The 23,545-nt window shown below is 45.1% G+C and overlaps 1 protein-coding gene across 1 annotated transcript in view; it reads left to right on the top strand.

Moving 5' to 3' along the window:
* SWAP70 (switching B cell complex subunit SWAP70) overlaps positions 1 to 23,545 on the top strand; it is a 361,445-nt gene that overhangs the window by 305,739 nt on the left and 32,161 nt on the right. Inside the window, exon 11 of the mRNA XM_069223626.1 lies at positions 6,341 to 6,437. Within this exon, the coding sequence (XP_069079727.1) occupies positions 6,341 to 6,437 (97 nt within the window). The remainder of the gene's footprint in view (positions 1 to 6,340; positions 6,438 to 23,545) is intronic.

Raw genomic sequence — 23,545 nt, 5'->3', positions numbered from 1 at the left:
GGAGATAGGACCAATCCGCCGTATCAAACACCTTCACGAAATCCACGAGAAGGAGTGCCAGTAGAGGGGGGTAAGAGGGCCCGGTTAGCCAGAGCCATGTGCAGCCATCTGATACAGTGCCTAGTACTCCTATTCGGCATAAAACCACACTGGTCCGAATGTATTAGTGAGGGCAACACTTTTCTCAACCTGGCCCCCAGAACTGTGGAAAAGATCTTAATATCTGTGTTAAGGCGTGAGATGGGTCGATACTCTGAGCAGGTCCGCGATGGAGACTTCATCTTGGGAATTACTACGATAGTTGCCTGGTCGAGCCCCGTCGGGAAACCGCCAGTCTTCTCTGCCTCCTCAAACATGGCTAGCAGATGACGGGCAAGCACATCTCGAAACTTACTATAGAGCTCAGCCGGGAACCCATCAGGACCTGGAGTCTTACCAGCCGCTAACTCAGAGATGGCGGCTCCAATTTCCTCAACACCCACAAGCTCGTCCAAGTCCCGCCTGTCTGCTACCGAAATTTTCAGGAAGGACACCTCATTTAACAGGGGATCATCCCTCTACGCCAGGGGTCTGGGGCGCTCCTCATACAATTTCGCATAATAGGTGGCAAAGCTCTGCGCAATCTCGCAGGGCAACCTTGAGACCGACCCCGACTCGTCAATGACCTCCGGAACTATCCTCCCCGTCATCGGGGCAGTCGCTAGCCAGTGCAGAAGCTTGCAGTTTTTCTCTCCCCATCCATAAACCCGGGCCACGGAAGCCCGCCACACATGCTTCGCCGTCTCAAGAGTAGCATGCCCAATCTCCTGCCGAGTCAGGATGAGCTGCCTCGTGATTACTTCACTTTCGGCCTCCGCAAGTTGACCCTCCAAGAGCACCGCTGGAGGGCGGACACCGCTCCCGCACGCGAAGAAGGTATTTGGCATGCCCCCAAAGGGTAGCCTTACAGGCAGCCCAAAGTGTACCCGGGGACGACACCGAACAGAGTTTAATAGAGAAATATTCTGACAGGCAATCTCCTATAGCCTGAGCGTAGTCGCTATCCTGGAGAAACTAGGCGCTACGCCGCCACATCAGGCGTCGACCCGCATCAAAGTCATCCAGTCGAATACAAGCGTGGCTCATGATCTGAGACCCCGTGTGGGAGCATTTCCACCCCGTGGCCCAAGGTACGTTGAGTGCCGGAACAAGAAAGAGGTCTATCCTGGCATGAGTGTGGTGCGCTGCCTATGTGTGGGTGTACCGCCGCAAACGGGGATGCCATGTCCGTCAGACATCGCAGAGACCGAGACCCTCCACCCAATTAAACAGCCCTGGCGCTATGGCAGCCCAATTCGAGGAAAAAGGTCCCATAATGTCTAGCTCTGGGTTCAGCACAGAGTTGAAGTCTCCTCCCAAAATAGTCAGTCCTGGGGGAAGCCCCGCCACTACATCCCTAAGGGTCATACGAAAACTCTGCAGCACTCCCAGGGGGGCATAAACACTAAGGATGTTGATGGGGCGCCCTCCCACCAGCCCGGAGATCACCACATACCGGCCCTGCGGGTCCGAGTGAGAGGTAGTCACCCCCATGGATAAAGAACGGTGCAACAAAATGGCCGTCCCCCGTGAGCCCCTGGAAAAGCCCGCATGATAGACCCTGTGATACCCCCTCTCAGCAGCATGGGCATTGAGTGCCAAGTAGATGGGTCTCCTGCAACAGGACCACAGACCGTGCAAAGCGACTGAGGGTGCTAAACAACGCTGACCATTTGATTTTATCCAGGAGTCCATTTACGTTCCAGGATAATACTCTCTTAGCAGACTCGGACACAAGCAAAAGAGCAAGGACAGTGCACCCCATGCACCCACCTGACATTTCCATTGTGACCTATCAAGCCAACCCTGAAAAATTAAACACTGAGTCAACCTTAGCAAAAAAATGCTAAACAACCCCTGAACTCCCCCAACTGCCCTCCTCTCCATACTTCCACCCCAGAAGCATCTGTCACCTCAAACAATAGATACCGAATGTCTACAATAAGCGTGGAATGGTGGACCCCTCCATTTGAGCCGGAGTTCTGCAATGGGGCCAAACACTGTCCCTAGCCTCGCCTCCAGGACGAGGCGCTCGCCCGAACTCTCCCAAATACCCTCAATACAAGGAGTCAAAATCAGGCGAGCAAGGGAGATTGGCTCAAGCGCTCCCCCTCCACTTCTCGAGTCGGCCTCTTCTCCTCAGGGCCGTTTGGCACAGCCCCTCCTCCAGTGGGGGCCGGGTCTGGCTGAACATCTTCAGCTGAATCTCCACGAGGCTAGCTCCTCCCTCTCCGACGGGACCGAGTGCGCCTGTGGCCCCCCCGCACTCCCGGGGGGGCGGGGTGGCCCATCACTGGCAGATTGCTCCTCCGCTCAGGGGGCCCCACCGAGTCACACATCGCTCCTCTGTGAGCCATTCCCATGCAGCCTCTGGCGAGTCAAAGAAGAAGGATTTCCCACCCATCATGATTTTCAGCCGCGCACGAAAGAGGAACATGTATGTCAGTTGCATTTCCCGCAGCTTCTGTTTGACTCCCTAGTACGAGCGGCGCCTGGTCAGCACCTCACAGGTATAGTCCTGGAATATCAGGATCCTATGGTTGTCCCAGCAGAGGTCCAACTGGGCCCTAGCATCTCGAAGTACTACATCCCGGTCTTTGAAGTTGAAGAATCTTGCTATCACTGGCTGCCGGGGGCCACCCGGCGGCGGCCGCGTCGTCAGAGCCCTACGGGCACGCTCTATGGCAAACCACGGGGAGAGCTGCTGTTCCGGGACCCACGATCGAATCCAACGCTCCAGAAATTCAATTGCGGAGCTTGTCTCCACTCCTTCCGGGAAGCCCACGAATCGCAAATTATTATGTGTTTTTCTGCATCTTCTGCTCTGTGGTGTAACTTGCCGGTATGGGTCTGCAGCTGGGCAACCTTAAACTTAAGGTCTGCGATCTCGTCCTCAGCCTGAGAGACCCGGACCTCAACCTCCTTAATGTGGCCTACTGCCTTTCGCAGGTCCTGAGGCAGGAGGCCCACATCCTCCTTCACTTCACTTACCTTGGCTTCCACTGCCAACTGCGAGGTCTGGATAGCTTGAAGAATTGTGTTCACTCCCCCCGCCGCCGCGGTCTCCGTCTCCGGCTCTCCCATTGCCCGAGAAGATCCTTGTTTAGTAAATTGGTCGATACGCTGCTGCGATGCCGGCGGCTGCTTGCCCGCCTTGTCTCCCCATCTCAGGTGTGTGGTCAGGGCTGCGCCACTATTGCCGACCTCCCTCTGCCGATTTGGTCTCAAGGGAGCCCCAAACAGGGTCCCCAGCTGCACACTCCGGCCCCGGAGGGTATCTCTAGGCTGGTGGGCGGATCACAGCTCCTCTCTCCCGGGGAGCGCCAGCTCAGCCCCTGATCTGTCTTCACAGCTGCAGTCCAGGGCCCATTCACACCCGATCACCAATCTGGGCTCACCGGTCGTTCACCGCTCCATCGTCTGATCCGAGAGATGCTCGCCGCACGCTTCTCACTGGGACTCCACCCTGCCCCCCTGATCTGCGCGACTCCTCCAAAGGTCTCTGTCTCCACACCCGGGCCCCCCAAGGGCCGCCGCCGACTGCGCATGCCCCCACCCTCCATCAGGGGGTGGAGGGGGAGTCAGGGGTCCGTGATCGCCCCAGAAGGTCCACAGAGGCTCCCCACTGGGCACATTTAGCCCAACCAGCCTACTGCTGCCGGCCCCTCGCAGACAAGCTATCCCCTCCATGGGGCACCGCCTGACTCGTGGCCTTCAGCTGCCACAGCTTCCAGCAGGGCCACAACCGTGTCGCTGTCCACCCCTGGGGGCCCCAGGCTCTTCACTGGCAGCGTCCAGCCCAATCAGCCCGCTGCCGCCGGCCCTTCAACAATGAGTCTGTACTTCTGTGGGATCCCGCTTCTTTTACCGCCTCAGCCTTCCCTGCCAACGGGCCCGACCACATTGCAGTGCACCCCGGGGGCCCCGTGCTGTCTTTCGCCACCTGGGTGTCCGTGGTCCCAGGATCCGCCACTGGCCCTCAGTTGAGGCTAATTTCGAGGGGGGGAGGGGGCTCCAGCAAACTCCTGGGCCCGAGCGCGGTGATGCGCCAACTCCTCTCCTTGTCGCTCCACCCCACCCCCAACCCCAGGACGCAGCACAGACCACAGGCCGTGGCCCGAGGGGTCCAAAGCACCAAGTCTTTTTTCGCCACTGGCGCAGAGCACTCACCAGCCAGGCAGCGCTGCCCCGGCTCCAGGCGCGCATCTGCAGAAAGCGTGCCCGCCCTCAGTGGGCCCCGAGACTCTGCTGCGGCCCGCCTCGTCCACGAGGCCGCAAGAAGGCCCGCCGCGACAGTCTCAGGCAGGGGAGCCTGTCCGTGGCTCCGCTGCAGCATCCACAGAAAGAAATCAGGTCCCTGGCCACCCCTTCACCGCGTCGGGGGGGTCTGCGGGCGAGCAGGGGGGCACCGGGACAGTGGGCCTCTCGCTGGCGGATGACAGAGGGGTCCGGAGCACTCCTAGAGTGCGACCGCCATCTTGACGCCAGTGACCACGCCTCTCCCCCGCAATAGAAGTCTTTTGCAAGCTATGGAAGACTACATGGACTTGAGTTTGCTACAGGCAATATTTGTTTTAATATGAGTGAAGTCAGCAGTAAAAACTGGCCCAGCAGACCATAAAACATGCCTACAGCCAAAAAACTACCCACACACTCGCCTGTCAAAATAGCCCAACCTTGGATGCCTCTAATAAGCTATGATTCTGAGACTGTTTTTCAAATGTTCTGCCTCGTCAGTTTGTCTCACACCATAGTAGCTATTCACAATACCATGCCCTCTATTAGTGGTGTCCTTTAAATGAAAGAAGAAAAACCTGATGTGGATGGGCAAGGCTATGATAATAATGAAAATCCCATAGATGGGATGAGAAGCCAGTCTCTGCAGCCAATTTGAAAAAACCTGCAGCTGGCTTCTGCAGGTGGTGCGATAGTGGACAAACGTGAAGAGAACAGGCCAGGGACATCAACCACCAGTGTGCAGGAAACATGGCCACACAAGGAAAGGGGGATAAACCTCAAATGTGCAGGAAAGGAAAGACATTTGTCAAATTATTGGTCAAGAAATCACATGCAGTTGCAGGGAAACTGTTAACCTCCACTGCCGTGTCCTGTATTCTCTTAAAGAACCCACCTTCCCTCTAAGCCTTGCTCAGATGGTCCTGAATTTATTATCCCAGATTAGCTATAAGGTTTTCCTTTTTCAATGCAGCCTTTGGCATTTCTTCACATGCGGGAGTCAAATGTGAATTTATAAAGCACAGTTTAAAGAGATGCAACTTTTTTTTTTTTAACTACCTGTTTTCAATCAGATTAATTTTGACATGTCTGCCTGCAAATTGAAGGCTATTTGTAGCATGAACTTTGGTCCAAGCTAACTTATCATAGAATTAATTTAAAATACATACTAATCGTTTACATGGCCAGTGGTGACCCTGGATGCCCCAGCTCTATTTGCTTTCAGGTAACAAAGGTGGGTTTGCGGAGACTTATCTTGCACAATGTGGCCAAAAATATTCTCTGTGTCTTTATTTTTAATACAAAAAAGGTTTATTGTATAAAAAAAAATTCTACATTCAGACAGACCACTGACCTTAAAAGATGCATCTACTTGAGAGTAACAGCCATCCTCATGCTTTACTCTCTCGCATTATTCTTATAGACTATTGTTCCATTTCACAGCACTGGTCGGGAATTATATAATCTAGGAGCACATTGTTTCTGATGGTGGGTTTTCTGCTGGCACCTTATTCCTCACTGTATTTTTCATTCATATCACTGCATTTCTCCAGGTGTTGTATTCATTAAGGGCATGTGTTTAGTTTTGGCCCAGTATTTTCTTACCAGGACAACATGTTAACTGTTACCTAAGACCCTGAGTCAGTTGTCCACTGACTGGTTGGTTAAGATATTAGCTCAAATACTCCTTTTCAGTGGAGAATGTGTTTACTGTATCTACTATCCCACACCTATAGCACATTTTCATATATTTTGGCAAACCTGGCACCCTCTGAAGGAATTAACTTGTTCACCACATTCTATAGTCCAGTGACACCAGCATTTACTAAAAATAAAAAAATGCCTTTAATGAGCATGCACCCCCACTCTGAGAAATGCTCCATCACCACTGCCTCAAGGATCTCTTCCAGTTATTCCTGGCAAAATGTTTTAAATAATAAACATTGGCAAACATACAAGTTGTCAAGACATTGAGGTGTTTTCTTCTTGAATGATTGTTAAATTTTCATTGTTCACTTTGCACTAGGAAGTAAAAAAGAAGTTGGATGTGGCAGCAAGTAAGACTAAGAGCTGGAAGGACAAAGTAGCTCGTCATGAAGGTTTGCTTCGGTTGGTACAGCCAGGTACGATCATTATGCCTTCTCTTTTTCAGATGGCCTTTAATCTCTGTCATCTTTTTGTTCCCTATCAACATGTTTTTAATGTTTGCTTATTTTGTCTTTTTGATGGGCATGTGGTAGCTGTTGATTTGCCTTGCCATAGATGAGTGGTATTGGCATAACACATTCAGATTATCAAAACCAACTAATGATTACAAACTTGTCATCATTTAATAAAGCTATAGGACTCAATAAATGTGAATATAGGTTTTACTGCTATGCAAGTTTATGATATGACATCTGAATATTTCTACGTATGTTGCTGCATGCTCTCTAGCTCTGCATTTCACGTTGGGTGCATTTTAGGACCTGAAAGATTAATTTAGGGTAAATCAATTACAAGTGGCTTAAAACAGAAAATCTCCCTCACCACCAGAGAGCAGTTGTGGAGACTGACTAGGATCATGTATACAGATTCAGAAGCATGCGTAGTTCAGTGAGAAAAATATACTGGGCTATGACATGCTTTCTGCCTGTGGGGTGCCAAGGGAGGGCAGACTGAGAGCTCCTGATGGAGATGGGCCCAGTCCTACATTGTGCCTAAGGCTGTGAGAACCGTAACAAGACATGACATGGGAGTATAGCTTATTAGGGTCGAGCCTGCGTCGCATGCGCTTGTGAGACTCTGTAGTAGTTAGAAAAGGGCTCGGAGCGCCATCCATGTGACGTCAGTGTCTTTCATTGGTTTGTGGGCTTGCCTTTTAAAATCTGCTTGCTTTCATTAGTGGAAGGCATGCATGCGTCATGCCTTTTCCGGTGGTTAGCCCTCCTTGAGCACAGCGACCAAGTACTGAAAACATACGAGGCTCGCTGTTTTCCGTCTGGTTTGTGGACTACTTTTTCTCTTTTTTCACAGAGTGATCTCGCTTGTTTAGCAGCGCGATCACGCTCATTTTTTTATTTTATATAATGAGGCAAGAAAAGTACAGTTGGGAGTTTACAACTGGTAATAGCTCTAACTTGGAGAAATGCGAGACCCGTTGCATTGCAAATGCTTGTTATCCTTGTGGTTACCCTATCAAGCAACAGAGGGGCATGGGGGGAGCACATGTGACCACAGAGTTTCTGAACCTCTGGCAGAACTGTATCATCATCTGGACACATTTCAGCCTTCTTCTTGTTAGTCAGTCTGGGTTATATTACTAATAGCATCAGCAAGGGTACAGTATGGCTGGTTAGCTTAAGCAGCACCCCTTCCTACCCCCAAAACCTGTTACTTCACATTGAGCGCTGAATGTGACCTACCCAATCTGCCCATCCTTACCTTTCTCCAGTATATAAAAAATGTCTGGTATAGAACAACATCCGTGATGGCTGGTCTGATTGCACACCCTGCAGAACCTCCGGAGCATAATGAAACATACACTAAGGGAACAATGAGGGGCATGAGGTTGTGCCTCTCATCATAGAAGAGAAGGGGATAAAAGAGAAAGCGGAGCAACAAAGATTTAGTAATCATTACTGTAAGAAATTGGGTTATTCGGAGGGAATTATGTGAATGCTTCATAAGTAATAGCTCCTCAACTGTGGAAACCAAGAACCCCGTTGTAGAATTTGATTCTCTCAGGATAATGAAGCAGAGCCGTCCAAGGCCTACTCAGGGAAGGTGGTGTAGGGTAGCAATGCCAGTTTGCTGGCACATTTCAACAACACTTACTTATTCAACATTCAGTGTTTTTTTTTTTTTTTTTTTTTTTTAAAGGAGACGGACATTTGCTACACACACTATGAAATACTTCAATGGTTTCAAGTTACGCTGCATGCGGCACGGGCTTCAGGAAAATTATGCTGTGGCATTATATTACAAATATGTACATCAGATAGATGGAAAATATCTTCGGTGACACCTTCTTATCACATTTCATCCCTAGTGGGCCTGAACCCATACTCAAAATGCACCTCCACCTATATCAAATGCAACATCACACCATAAAAGGGCTCATTATTCATAAGGCAGACCTACTAGCTTTATCAGGGTGTCACTGCATTATTAAGATGGTCGCATGACCTGTTTCACCATAATATCACTATTAAAACCACTGGAGACAATAAACAGATTCATATGTATTCATTGTAAGCCTACTGATTGCAGTGTTCTTCATTAAGAGGGGCTCGGGCCTGGGCCTCAGTCAAGGCTGTGCCACTTCTGTGTGCTTCCTTGTACTGGCCTCCAGGTAGATAGAGGTCCTGGGGGCATAAAACAGTATGGGAACGGAGCCCCCAAGCATACCCCATCCCAGTATTTTTCATTTTAATATTGAAAATCCACGTTGTGTAACCTTGGGGCCCTGGCCCACCCCTGTGTAATTAAAGAGAAATATGGTGAAGTGCTGTGTGACCATTTTCATGTTTTTTCTTGAAACTAGGAACATCTTTAAAATGGCACATATCTGGGCCCCACTGGGCCCAATGCTTCATATTGGGCTCATTCTGCTCCTGGCAGCCACGCCTATCCACTAAGAGAATTTTCTTTAGGTCTTCTGGCATTTGAAGGAGTGCACTGTGCAGTGATCTGGATTTTCTGGCACCCCCTGCCAGTCCTGTCCACTGCCTGGCTCCTGGTGCTCCGGTCCTGCTACTAGAAGCATTGTTCACAGCCTGTCCACTACTATCCAGCAGTGCACTGTCATGCCTGCACTCCTAGTCCGTAGCGCCTTCTGGCTGTCTTGCTGAGCACCTGTGGATTCCAGGTCTTTCCCTCAACTGGTTCTCAGGGAGATAAAGTGGGGGGCAGTGCCCTTGGCCCCTGTATAAGACGTTACAGTGCCGGTCTGGCGAGGAGTTAGCCCGATGATGATGCCTAGCATCCTATTATGATGCTTGAGGGTACTCCTACAACATTTTCTTTCAGTCTATTTTTCGTCCTCATTGACAATATTTTTGCCTTGGAACAGTGTACACATTTTTATTATAGGTTCATGTATAGGGAGTAAGTACACTGGACCAGTTAAATCTCCCAGTCCTCCTTGTATTGATAACAATACCAATCCTTGCCAAGTCCCTTACATGACAAGCTACCTGTGCACAGATACCTGGTAGTTCTACACGCACAGCTCACATATGCTTATGTTCATTTGTAACCAGCCCAGTGCCTCTTGCCCAAGTAATGCAGCAGGAGCCATGTACTAAAAGGCAGGCACCGGCGCTTAAGACACTTAGTCAATTGAGACTTGGTAGTAAGACTCACTCAGTAAAATGTCCAAAAGCCAGGTAGTCATTTGCAAAAAGTCCTTGAGGACTAAATGGGTGGAACCTATTTGTTACAGGTACCACAAACTGAACCACAGCTCCAAAGACAACAGCACAAATTTACAAGATATTTTAAAAAGGCAGCACCTCCCAAACAGAGCTACATGAAAGGGCTACTTTCATGGCTTCACATATTTTTGTTTCCTGCAAGTTCCATAAGCCAATGAATGGACTGTATTAGCTTACGGAACTCCGAACTAAATGGAAATATTGGTATTTCCAACACTGGCAGAAAAGAAAGTGAGGAATCTTTCAATCATAATGCTACTCCAGTGTGAAACAAAAGTAAAGGGAGAACACTTTTGTAGTAGAATAGTTTCATAAGGAAGTATAGCACGTAAAATGGGCAGAGCGACTGTAGAAAAGTTCTCCACAATCAATGGAGTTCCTCAAATTGCCATTGCATGTGTACCAGCCACCTATCATAGAAGAAGTGTTACCCCAGCATTTTTCCAAGAAACATTGTAAGCTAAAATGGGTTGACCACAATTTGCAAAGCCAGCCATATAATTGTCATTAACACATCACCGAGTGACCTCATAATTCCAATATTAGACATATTTTCATCCCCAGAAAAAAACAGTTTCCTGTGTGGGCCCAACACCTCTTACCCGGCATTTTTGACTGTAGGAATGATCACCCCCACTTTCTATGGAGCGTGGTTAAAAATGTAAAGCTAGAAAAAGTGGCCCACCTTTTTCAGAAGTGATAAGTTATTTGGAGTCAAGTTAAACATTTCAGTGAATGATGTGTGTTCTTATCCAAAAGTATTTTTGAGTAATTTAGTGTATTTTTTTTAATTGTCTTTCAAGATTTTGTATCTGTGTACCGATGCTTCTATTGTCTTTCAAGATTTTGTATCTGTGTACCGATGCTTCTATTGTGCGGACCTAGCTGGTAGAGGGGATAGGGTGATTCAGCATCCATGTGTAAGTTGGTAGTGAGTTCTGTTTTATTTCGACCCAGGGCTGGGGAGAGTGTGTAGTTTTACATTGATGAGGTTACAAAGATGTTTATTAAAATGTATTTGTAATTACTGTACACAAATGCATAATACCTACATCGGTGATTTATAGTATAAGTCATGATCTGTTGCAACGTGGCCTCTTGGTCTGAACATAAGTCCACTTAGGGAAAGAGGATGGAATCACAGCTCTGAAACTGTGCCACAATTAGAGATTGTATGAAGTTTTCTTTATATATTATTCATATCGTGAAACATTTTCGAAAACTGTAGTTAGCCACTTTTCCATGGCCTACAAATCTGTCTAGAATCTTAAGGATTTTTTGTGGGGGCCATGCAGGACCAGTTTACCATTCAAATTACTAGCTAAGAACATATCTTCTGAGAATATTGTATTCATTATAGTGAAAAGGTTTTGCCTTAACCTTCATCTCTTCGGCTCAAATTCTATTCTTCTTTCATTTTATGTACAACCTCAACACCTGTGCAGTCACTTAGGTCTTATCAGAAAAGCCTTGATCAGCAATGTCAGCATCAGATTGAGACGTGGAACGTGCTACAATCGGTTTTGCTCACTTTTCTGTTAGAATCACTGCCATTCCTTTCCTTTTTTTGGTTACGAGACCTTTTTTTGGACCCTTTCTACTTTACCATGAGCCTGAAGTGTTCTTGGTTAAATTAGCAGTTTGCCCTGACTCGCTCAAGTGAGGGTGGGTCTGTGTGCTTCTCTCTTTCTCTGCTGTCCTCCAAAGAGCAGAGCACCCCCTCATCTGCCCGAGTCAGACATGGATTCCCCAGGGAATGGACTTGGACCTGTGACCACATCAGTGAGTTTACTGTTGTAACATCGCCTGAACAAGGCGCTGAATTGTCTGGAACCGTGCGGAACTTTGGAGACGGATGTCTCAATTTTGCAGTCAATAACTTCTCTTACACTATCAGTTCGAGCATCATTTGACATAAGCTGAGTTTTTTTTTGCAAATCTTCTTACGTCCCATATTACCCACAAGAAGCATGTTTACCTATCTAGCAGTTTCATGTGCGTACATGATTGGCCACAAAAAAATAATGTATTCACCCCCGATCAGCTGCTTACCCTAACCAGAAATAACCTACTTGTCCATGCAGAACAATATTATGTTTTATGGTATAAGCATATTTAAACGCAGAGCCAAAAAGTACAAAAAGGAAAAAGCAGCTTATGTAAAACCACATCCTCCTCAAATCGAACGCCCACAAGCACTCGGGGGGAAGAGTGAGGGGCTGATAACACAGCGCTTCTAGTGAAGGAAGGATGTCTGATGTTAACAAGAGCTGCTCCTTTGAAGGAGTCTGGGTTATAGAACTGGGCAGCCAGGCCCGGCCTTTTAAATCAACTTGTATACTTCGTTGTTGTTTCTTTTTATCGTTTCTTCTCACTCTGCTTCTTCCTAAAAGTCCTATTTTTTCTTGTAAATTGATAAAAGTCTACCAGAGATTATAGACCTTGATTCACTCACCTCAAGTCTGCAGCGTTATTATATCTACGTCTTCTGACAGAATACTCAAGATTTCTCATCCAGAAAGTAAAACAACTGCCCTGGAATTCCTGGTTCGTCATTTTGCTGAATTTGCGTAAGTCAGAGAGGCTAGACGTAAATCCTCATAGCCATCTAGAGAGGATATAATTCAGCATGAAGCAATGAGATAATGTCTTTGTCAGCTTGAAGGAAAGCTTTAGTCAGTTTTCCTTTGGATTGTGGATATGGTATTTGGTGAAAAAGGCTACGGACAAAATACGGAATATATATATATATGTTTAAAACAGGTAGGACAAGTTCTGGTAGGTTCTGAGTTAAGAAAGGGTGCACTTGTCTGTTTTTCCAAAATTGCGCTTACCCACAGACCGCATAACAAAAAAAAATAGGTCTGGGGTTAATGTGGTAACACACGCAGGGTTAAATTAAATCAAGACACTCAAGAGGGAACCATAAGGAGTAGACCGAGCATACCCCAGATGTAAAATAGACTCTCATGCAGTTAAATGAAAGCACTGGAGTGGAGACCGAAGAATACACCTAAACAACCAACAGCTTTACAAAGAGATGAATATTGCACGCAGCTAAGCGAAGATGTAATTGACAACTCAATAGCAAATGGTTCAACATAGCTGTTCGAAGAAAGCATAGCTTGTCAGAGAGATATACAGTTTATAGCCAAGCCAGTCCTAAAATATGTGCTTTCCCTTTAATAAAAAGCAACACAATTGTAAGAGACAGACCACATGCCAAAAGCTGGAAATGACCCTATGCCACATGATTGTAGGCGAGTTCTAGGGAACACTCACAGCTCAGCCGCCTATTTAATTTCTACATAGCTCCCACATTTAGCTTTACAGGAAATGGGCATCACAGGCACTCTAGCTTCCCAGGACATCTGGATTCCCCTACTAAATTTAGAAAAAAATATGTTATAGGTATAGATTTCCATTGGTTGGCTGAGCTACCTAGCCACTACCAACATTTCTAACTAAAGGGGCCTAAAAGTGCATACACTTTTCAGAGCCCATCGGGAATAGGAGGGGTTTCTGGATCTGGGCCTGGTGTTTATGCAGCTCCCCCATTGTCATAAACACCGGATGTTAACAGACATTCTATATAAAGGGTTGTGGTCTTAACCCTTACACCAGCACCAGCAGCTGGAGTGCTTTGCTTTAAAGACTGCGTTGAGGTTTACTATATATATATATATATATATCGAGTGGGATAGGTGAGCGTTTGGCCTTTTTTAGTAATCCAAGCAAGTCGATAGCAAGTTTTATAACTTCCAAAGTATAGAGATAATCAGATCCTTTGCCTAATAATAAAAAAAATGATGCTCTCAAAGTAGGATTTGTAGAAAATGACATGCGCATCATAGTTTAGCCATAGAGTTGTGATTCAAGCATGTGATGAGAACCAGAGTGACCTGGTGCGCTAAATGTCAGCCTTGAACACAGGGAAGAATGTGTGCATTTAGAGTGGCCATCTGGCATACAGAAATATTCTGGGCAGTGACTGTAAAAAAAATTAAAAAATCAGGGCAAAAGGTCAAAATTCAGGGCACACTTTCAGGACAAAAGGAAAATTTTACCAACACATCTGAGGAGGTCTCGCAATTCTAAAATAACAAGTCTGATGTCTCGGCTATTTCGTATGTCAGTCCAGGTGAGTTTCATTTGAAAAGAAAGTCCTCGTTTGTTGGACTGGTGCTAGGCATGAAAAGTATAATAGCATCAGTGTTTGTCATGTTGAAAACTTCACTAAGCAACTTTGAAAAAACGGTTTTACATTTCGGTGCACAAGATAGGTCACTGATGCAATTGCTTGCAGAGCGGGAACTGTATACATTGAATAGGTACTAGAGTTCCAGGTGTCAGGTAAGGATGACTGCATCAGCAGCTTTGCAGTGTTACTGAAAGGTGTAGGAAGTTTAACAAGTTTATACTGACAGTGTCTGCAGTTGCCTTACAGCACCACTACTAATAGCTGCAAGATTTCAATTTATGTCCTTGATTCTAGGGCACAGACAGCGCCACTGGGATTATGTGGCAGTGGATGGCCGAATAATGTGGCAGAGTTTTCTAAATTATGTGGCAAGAAAAGGCAAATTGGTTGACATAATACAGCATATTCTGAGGCAATATTCATTATTTTGGCAGGTCTCGTGTTAGTAATACCAGTTCCTTACCTAGATACATCAATCAGCAACAAAAGGATGATCCGTAAACCTTGCAAAGGGTTTGCCACTGTGCAGGAACTGATTTCATTGTAATACATGAGGGACTATAACTTTTGATTGTTTTGAGCTGGAATTATTTTTGTTGAAATCAGCAATTTGTGTAGCGGATGGTGTATTATGTGACAGGTGTGGTAAATCCATTATTATATTAAATATGCCACAGCTGCAAAACCACTGAATTCCAGTGGGCCTGTGCATAGGTAGTGCAGAAATCGCACAGTGTAATTTTTCTTCTGTTAATCCTTGTACTTAGTGCTTAGTTTGTGCTGGTGGTTGCCGGTGGGGCCGACTGCCTTTGATTTTTGGGGACCAGCCCTTATTTTTCCTCATCAAACTTTTATTGAGAGCAAGAGAGGGAAAATCATACAGCGGGGAAAGGAAGGAGTAAGAGAAAAACAGAAAATCCATGTCAGAGAAAGAAAGCAGGAACTTGCAAGAGTGAGATAAAGAGGTAAAGAGTTTCTGGTGGTGTATTAAAGAGACCCACAGCCGACCCATCAGAGCTAAAGAATTTCCGGCCCATCTCGCTACTACCCTACCCGGCCAAAGTCCTGGAAAAAAACATAAACTGACAACTGCGACAATTCATCGAAGACGACAACTCTCAGGATACCTCCCAGTCTGGCTTCTGCAGCATCCACAGCACGGAGGAAGCTCTTCTTGCAGCCACTGATGACATATCTGTGCAATTTGAAAACTATTATCAGTATTTGAATCCTTGATCTTCAGAGAGAGAGACTTACGGCCTGATTATGAGTTTGGTGGATGGTTTACACTGTTAGACAAACATCCGACGGGGGGGTTTCCACCATAGTGGTTGCCTCCCCGCCGGACCCGTTAAGAGTTTCTCACTAGGTCAGCGGGCAGAAACCTAAGTTTCCGTCCGCTGGCCTAGCCGGAAACAGCCTACAGCATTGCCGCTATGTAATGGCAAGTGCATGGGGAGTTCAGGGGCCATGAAATGACTGGCAGAAAATGAGGTCGTAATCCCCACAGCAACGCTGCTATGGTGGATTAGGACCGCCATCTACTGGCGGTCCCCTCATGGCCCGACTGCCAGGGTTGAAATATGGGGTTCGGGCCGCTGCATTGGAAGCGGTCTGACTGCCGCCCCAGAGTCTGGTGGACTTGTCATAAGGGCCTTAGACCCTAACCATTAGGCGAGAACTAGCATTCTAATTTTGTTGATGAAAACAGTTGATACAAAAGTCAAAGAGTAAGAGAAAAGTAGTTTTGTTTGTTGGGGCCTTTTATGTATTGCAAACAGATATGTCCCGGTAGAGTGGCAATTAAAATATTTGCTTATTAATAATAATTAGTTGTTATCTAATCACACTCTTCTCCTTTTGATAATCACATTTCTAGACCTATTGGTGCAGTGAGGAAATAATTATCTGTTTATTGAACAAACCTTGGCAACATTATTTGTGATGGAACAGACCTTTAAGCAGACACCAGGATCCGAACAGTTAACCTTTACACTTTGAGGCCATAACCAGTAGACTGCAAACAACATTTTATTTGTATAATCCTGGTTGGAATGCAGCCACCTCATGGGCTGCCAGCCAGCAACATTGATATTATGGACAATCGCTGACTGTTACAGAATTAATTACAGACAATAGACATTTTTCCAAATTAACAAGCGTGTCCGCCTAAATAACAGATGGGTTATGTGCATTTTTGGATCATAGCCGATCGCTAGCTTCCCTTACAAATCTACGTTCCGTCCATGAGCACTTGGAAAGACCCAGAAAGCTACCGATCAACCAAAAATGCTGTGAAGAGTAGAGGCAGAGGAGGTAGTGCAAAGTAGGAAGTTTTACTTCCTGGAAGTTGAAAGATGGAGCTGGTGGTTGCCGGAGGAGCTGTGAATTGTGCTGTGCTGACATTGTTCCGTCTGACTATCTAGGCTTTGCCGCACGAAAGTGAATTCTGTATAGCATATAACTACAAGTGTTCCACTTAGTTTTCCAAAACAAATTAGATTTGTAATTTGACTGTTTTATTCTGACCTCATCGTAACTATGAGCTCATGTATGTGACGACCTCATTGAAAATACGTACATTGTGTTAGAACATTATTTACAAAAGTTATCAAATGTTTTTTATAATTCATCTGTGGAAATAAAATAACGTATTTTTGTTAAAGAAGAAGGGCACAAGAAACTCTACCAGTTTTATACAGGCAATCTACCTCTATAATATAATAATATTTACTTTTTTGTATTTTTGTATTTGATGTTTTCAAAATCTCATTCATGTTCGGGTCACAAGAAAATTTGCTAAAACATGAGAGACTAAGTGTCCATCAGTTTTTTTCAGATTCTTATCACATTCTAGAAAGTGGTGGCGACGTTGTCTGTTAGATGGTGTGGTATTGCCTGTTGTATAGTGTATGTTTCTGTGTGTTGGTTATCTGTAGGTAAAGCTGATGACGTGACTGTGTTCTGTTATGACGCATCATGGTTCCAGTCTAGAACACTCGAGGACACTTGATGAGGCGGTTGGTGATTGGAAGTGTTTTCTGGGCTCGGTGCGTGGATTACTGTTAACTGTTGCGGTGTACCAATAAGTATTACATTGCTTCTACTCTTCGCAACTGATGGGCCATCGCTACTTCACACTTGACGACAAGAAAAAGACTGCATTTCAAGCCCAGGAGACAGTTTATCGTGCAGGTATTGCAGGAAAAAGCAAAGAACCCCCTTTCTGCTGTATGCTAACTTTGTCTTTATTTTCATGGGCATAGCAGCATCCGTGTCAGTTGGACCTGCTCCAGCTCTGCACACGTAACCTCTGTCGTGTTGGCTTCGGACTGCTCACGTGCTTATGGCGTGTCTCCGTGCTCCTTCCTCCCGCTGCTTTCTTTCCCTGGGCCGCCTCGCGCCGAAAGAATGACAATGTCAACGTGCACTGTCAGCACAGACCGCTTACTACCTTTGAGGAGTGGCGCTGCCGTTCAGACCTTCGTATCGATTTTGTGTTCCTTACTTAGTTCAGTGTTACATCTCTTACCTCCCTGAGCGCTTCGTACCTTGCTGGCTGCCTCCGATTCCTGCATTGTCTACGACTGAGTTCAGACAGAGGCGTGTTTTGCCTTGAGGGGACCTTCATGTCACCAGGGAGATCCTGCTCCAATTTGCCTGCAGTGCCACCTACTGGGCAAATGCATATACAACAGTGTGCATTGGGGCATCATTTCAGGGTAAAGTGGATCTGCACACTTTTGCAGTGAATCTGGTTCATTCCACAGCGACCAGCACGCTGATGATCAGATTGTACTGTGCTAACATAATAACATGACTCTACAGCGACCATTGGGATTGTACTGTGTTCATATAGTTTACAGCAATTGGCACATTATAAGGTTAATTTATTTTGCATGTGCTGTGTTATATACCACTTGCACGTGTGCTGTTTTTTTCCTTTTCTTATTTTCCTTTTTCATTATTTATTTTAATATGTATTATGCGTATGCGTTACTACTGGTTTTAAGCAAGTGGCTTATTGTTATAGGTATTTGAGTTGCCCTCATAATGATGCAAACAGTCACGCCTCCTTCACCCATTGAAACTGAGGCTGTGGATTAGATCGTTTAATGCGTATTTGGGTGCAATCGATGTTCAAAGGTTTAAACCTGACAGAATAAGGAATCTGATTGAAGGGAAAATCATTTTCGACCATTTAGTTGATGTTAGTTCCACTGAACATGACGAATTGAATGCGTATCAAGGTGCAGGGAAGCAGTTGGAAGTTAATTGTAATGACAAAGTTAATTTAGTTGTACATAGGCATACATTCTTTACTAGAGTACAAGCCCCCAGTGAATCCATTGACACATACGCTACTGTTCTCAGGGTTTTAGCATCATATTACGATTCTGAGAATTTCACTTCCCAATTTAGAAGATTCAGAGGCAACGTGCAGTTCTAAGAAAATTCAAGAGAGGTTGCTGGCATGCAAAAAAAGGCTTCACATAATGCAGGGTGGAACTGGGTAGTGAGCATTTATGACAAAAGGGTCTGTCCAATGATCATGTAGTAAAAATAGAAAAAGGCCATCTGTGAAATAGCTATGACCAAGCAGCCGCGAAGAGTATCTTATCTTATTGGGATTAATAAAGCTCATAGGGCCGCATAGAATCCATCTTTGGATGAGGCTGTAGATATAGCCAAGATCCTAGTCTTCTAAAGAGGATTCCAAACAACAAGTTGCACTTGTTAACCACAACAGAGGGCAGCAGCCAGGTTTAACACCCATACCTTGTACACAAGGGAACACTAAACCAGTAGGCTTCAGGTGTGGTTCCTTTTCTCAGGTCTCAAGCTTCAGTAATTGGCCTGTGGTTTTACAGGAGTGTTGGAAGTTCAACAAACTAGGTCACTTTGGCAAAGTATGTAGAGGTGGCAAACGTCCTGGTGGTGGCAGAGATGCAAGGAGGAGCTTGTTTGTTCCTACTGTGCCAAGTGAAGAAAATACAGAAGACATGTTGTGTTTAGAGAACAAGGTAGAGGAATTAGTTTGAGCATGAGATGGCACAGAAAATGAGGGTGATTAAAATTCCAGAAGCTACAGTGACCCTTTATTCGAATTTGTGATTTATGGACGCACCACTCTTAGTGGATTCTGGAGCTAGGATTACTATTATTGATATTTCCAAGTTCAACGAAAGCTGGGATAACCAAGTGTTTTTACCCCCTTATGTTATAAAGTCCATATTGCAAAAAAGTCACCAAAGTACTAAGTTGGTGGCATCAGGAAATTTTGGTATTGTAATAAGACTTGTTAAACAAAAAACATCCTTTAACACTTGAAGAAAACTACAATGTTGAAAGAGTTGTTTCCAATGACAAACTTCCTTGGGTCCCTGAGTTTTCCAATGTTTTCACAGATCACGTTTGTGAAATACAACATTTTAGGCACTACATTAAGGTGAAAGGCGGCTGTAACCCTCTTAAACACAAGTTACATAATGTACCTTTTAGTGTAAAAGGAGACTCAACCAAAATGTTGTCTCTCATGCAACAGGATGGTGTAATTGAACCTGGAGATGTGACTCTGTTATCCCCTGCTTTATCTACGAAAAGATCAGGAGAGCTACAACTTTGTGTCTACTAGAGAAGCGTAAATGATGCCACATAGATGGACATTTTTCACATTTCCTGTACTGAGGATCTCATCCCTGTGTGTGAGTCGGGTTAAGTGGTATAATAAATTGGACTTGGTGGTGGCGTACCATCAGGTAGTATTGGATGCTGAGTCACGCCATTTGACGGCTTTTGTGACACCTGATGGTACGTTTCAGTTTTGCAGAATGCCATTTGGTCTGGCCTTGGCCGCTTTGGTCTTTCAAAAAGTGATGACAAAGATTCTTCAAGGTAGACACCATTGATGAATATAATACTATTTTACATCTTGTACTACCAGTTTTAAAAGATAATGGTGTCACATTAAGAAAGGACAAGTGTGTATTTGCAGGTAATGACGTGGAATATTTGGGCCATTCTTTGTCATCTGAGGCAGTAAAGTCTACACCGCGTTTGGTAGGTGGAATTGTCACGGCTCCTCACCCCAAGGACAAGGATCTTTTTTGGGCCTATGCGAATTTTACTCTAAATTCATATGAAATTTTTCAGACATGGCTGAATGTTTTACAATCTTGCTAAAAAAGGACTCAAACTTTATTTGGTTGAATGAGTGTCAACAAAATGTTGAACTTATAATAAAAAAAAGCATAGTGTCAGCTGCAGCATTACAACCATATGTGGATGGATAAAGAACTTGTATCACTGTGGACGCCAGTGCTTATGGCTTAGGAGGAGTGCTGCCCCAGCGAGATGGAGGCAAAGAACGACCTGTGGGATTTGCCTCCAGAAAATTGACTGAAGTCGAAACATAATACTCCGTTTTTTAGAAAGAAAAGCAGGCATGTACTTGGGCCGCTGAAAACATATTTAACCCGTACATGTGGGTAAGACCACAGGCCTCTAGAGGATATTCTCAAAGGTCGTAAGGCTAAGAAGTCGACAGTAAGGTTGGGTAGATTGTCTGTCAAACTGTTAGAATTCAATTCTGATGTAGTTTACATTCCTGGGGGAAAGAATTGTAAAGTAGTCTGCTTACTACCAATATGTGATCATTTGGATACCCTAGATGAAGAAGAGATTGAGAAATGTTTGATTGCAAAGTTTGAAGACCTGGTTGTGTGTTGAAGTCTAGATGAATGCCACAAATCTATCGTTGAGAATGACAAGCTGAAAAAAGTGGTGGATTTTGTCTTAAAGGGTTGTCTGAAAGAAAAAAGTGTGGTGGTCAGTTTACAACCATTCAAGAAAGTTGTGGAGATAACTTGATTCCCCCTGTGTGCTATAGACAAAGAATTATCGAAATGGGACATGCAGGGCATTTGGGCTTGTCGGCTACTAAAGGGAGAGTGAGGTTCCATGTATTGGTGGCAATCCATAGAAAATGAGGTTGATAAGGTTGTGCAAGGGTGTTACCAGTGTTGTTCGAGTTATAAACAGCTTGTTACATCTGTCCAAGAACCCAGAGTGGCCTTAAGCCCAAGCAAAGTATGGGGAAAAAGTATCTTTCAATTGGATTTTATTTAGTTTTTTGGGCCCATTTCATGTGTTACCTGTGCACATGTAATATATGATTAAGATTTACTATTTGTCCACATTGGTGGAAGTAAAAGGAGTTGCTTACTCAGTACGGCAAGGATGATTACGTGTTTGTTAAATAAGCTTTTTTTTTAAAGAAAGGGCAGTCCCACTGAAGTTTTTTCTACTAACGGAGTTCAGTTTTCTACAGTGATGCAAGAGTCCTTTAAGAAGAATGGGTTCAAACATGTCCGTACTCCATTGTATTGCCCACAATTTAATGGGAAAGTGGAAAGCTTTTTACAAAGTTTTGGTTGAGAGGATTCAAAGTGCATTAATATCTCGTGTTGGTTGTGTTGAGGTTACCAGAGAGGCTTTATGGGTGTACCGCATGACACCACACTCTGCCACGGGTCAGATTCCATTTAAAATTATGAGAGTAAGCGGTGTGAGGTCATGTTTATCTCCTGGGTGGATGAGTGACGTGTGACTTAAGAGTTGATGTTCAGGTATTGTCTGAAAAGGCGAAAGATGAATGTGATGATGTGGGCAGGAGGAAAGTCTGAGCTGAGGTTTGTGGAAGGAAAAGGTGTAAAAATGCTGCAGTGGTACAAGTAGGAGATTGGGTTCAAAACCATTTGTTGATAAGAATAGGTTTGTCAAACTTCAGAGAACCAGTTCAAGTGAAGAGGGTGTGTGGTAATTTAGTTCAGATTTCGAACAGTCAGTGGTGGAATGGTTCATCCATTGGATTACCAGTGAAAGGTCCTGGCAGTTTGTTAAGGAGGATTGCGTGTGTAAAGAGATTACATAAAAGGTTTGTGGATTAGTGTTGGTGTGTGTGAATTTTGTACAGTGTATGTGCGCTTTGAGGGGTGGTTTTATGAATAAAAAGGGGGAGATGTGTGGTGTTGTCTATTGTGTAGTATTATCTGTAGTTATAGCTGATGACTTGAGTGTGTTTGATTATGACTCATCATGGTTCCAGGCTGGGACAATCGGGATCACTTGATGAAGTAGTTGGTGATTGGAAGTGTCTTCTGGACTCAGTGCATGTTATACTTTAACTGTTGCTGTATACCAATAAACACTATATTGGTTATACTCTTTTAGAGAATCTCTGTAGTTTCCCCCTTATCACAGAAGATAGTCTCTTGGGGCCAGATGTACGAAATTCCAAGTTTGCAACTCGCAAATTGCGAGTCTGAGCAACTCGCAATTTGTGAGTCGCAAACCTCGATGCAGGATGGTGTCCCTGACACCATCTGCGAATCGCAAGGGGGTCGCAAAGACCCACCTCATTAATATTAATGAGGTGGGTCGCAATTTGCGACCCCCTTGCGATACACAGCACTCACAGGGATGGTGGCCTGCTGGAGACAGCAGACCACCATGTCTGTGACTGCTTTTAAATAAAGCAGTTTTTTTTTTTGTATTGCAGCCCGTTTTCCTTAAAGGAAAACGAATTGCAATACAAACGAAAAAATGAAACGTTTTTGTTTCATTTTTTCAGAGCAGGCAGTGGTCTGTAGGACCACTGCCTGCTCTGAAAAAATGTTTTCAGGGCCATTCACAGAGGGGAAGGGGTCCCATGGGGACCCCTTCCCTTTTGCGAATGGGTTACCACCAGTGTGACACTGGTGGTAACTGCGAATTGCTTTGCGACCGCGGTCACAAAGCAGTTCTGCATCGCAATGCGAATCGCAACTAGGAAGGGGGTCACCCCTTCCTATTTGCGACTCGCATTCCCATTTTGCGAGTCGGTAACCAAGTTACCGACTCACAAAATGGGAATGAGCATTGCGATGTGCTTTTTGCATGTAGCAAACAGCGAAATTCGCTGTTTGCGCCATGCAAAAAGTTTCGTACATCTGGCCCCTGGTCTCTCTGGGGACGGTAAAATCGGGTTATCCCCTAGGATATGGTCCTTCCACATATCTTCTGGGAAGGAAGACAAGAAATCTTACCCGTGATTTTGAATCTTTTAAACCTCTCCGTCACTTCAGGTGTAGTTCCCTGGGAATGGAAACATGCGGTTGTTAAACCACTGTTTAAAAAAAAAAAAAAAAGCGGCCCTTGATCCCGTCCTACCTGCAAACTGTAGGCCTATTTCTTTGCTGACGTTTCTGGGTATGATTCTTGAGGAGCATATTAACAAACATCTCTCCAACCATCTAGAGACAAATCTGCTACTTGATCCGACCCAAAACTGCTTTTGCCTTAAACATAGTACGGATTCAGCCATACTGCTGGTCACAGAGGAGGTCAAACAAATTCTTAACAAAGATGTTTTAGGTTCAGTTTTCCTCCTCTACCTAAGTGCAGCATTTCATACGGCCGACCAGGACATCTTAGGTCACAGGTTGATTGAAATAGGGGTCAAGAAAGGCTGCGTTCTCTTCTTAAAGACAGATCCTCCCATATTTAGGAACGCCCATGCTTCTCAAAAATGTTCCCCCTTATATATAGAGTGCCGCAGGGGTCGGCTTTAAGC

The sequence above is a fragment of the Pleurodeles waltl genome, chromosome 3_1 (assembly GCF_031143425.1).
Source record: "Pleurodeles waltl isolate 20211129_DDA chromosome 3_1, aPleWal1.hap1.20221129, whole genome shotgun sequence".
Taxonomy (NCBI): Eukaryota; Metazoa; Chordata; class Amphibia; order Caudata; family Salamandridae; genus Pleurodeles; species Pleurodeles waltl.
The sequence above is the reverse complement of the archived record's forward strand: the minus strand, read 5'-3'. Positions and strand labels throughout refer to the sequence as shown.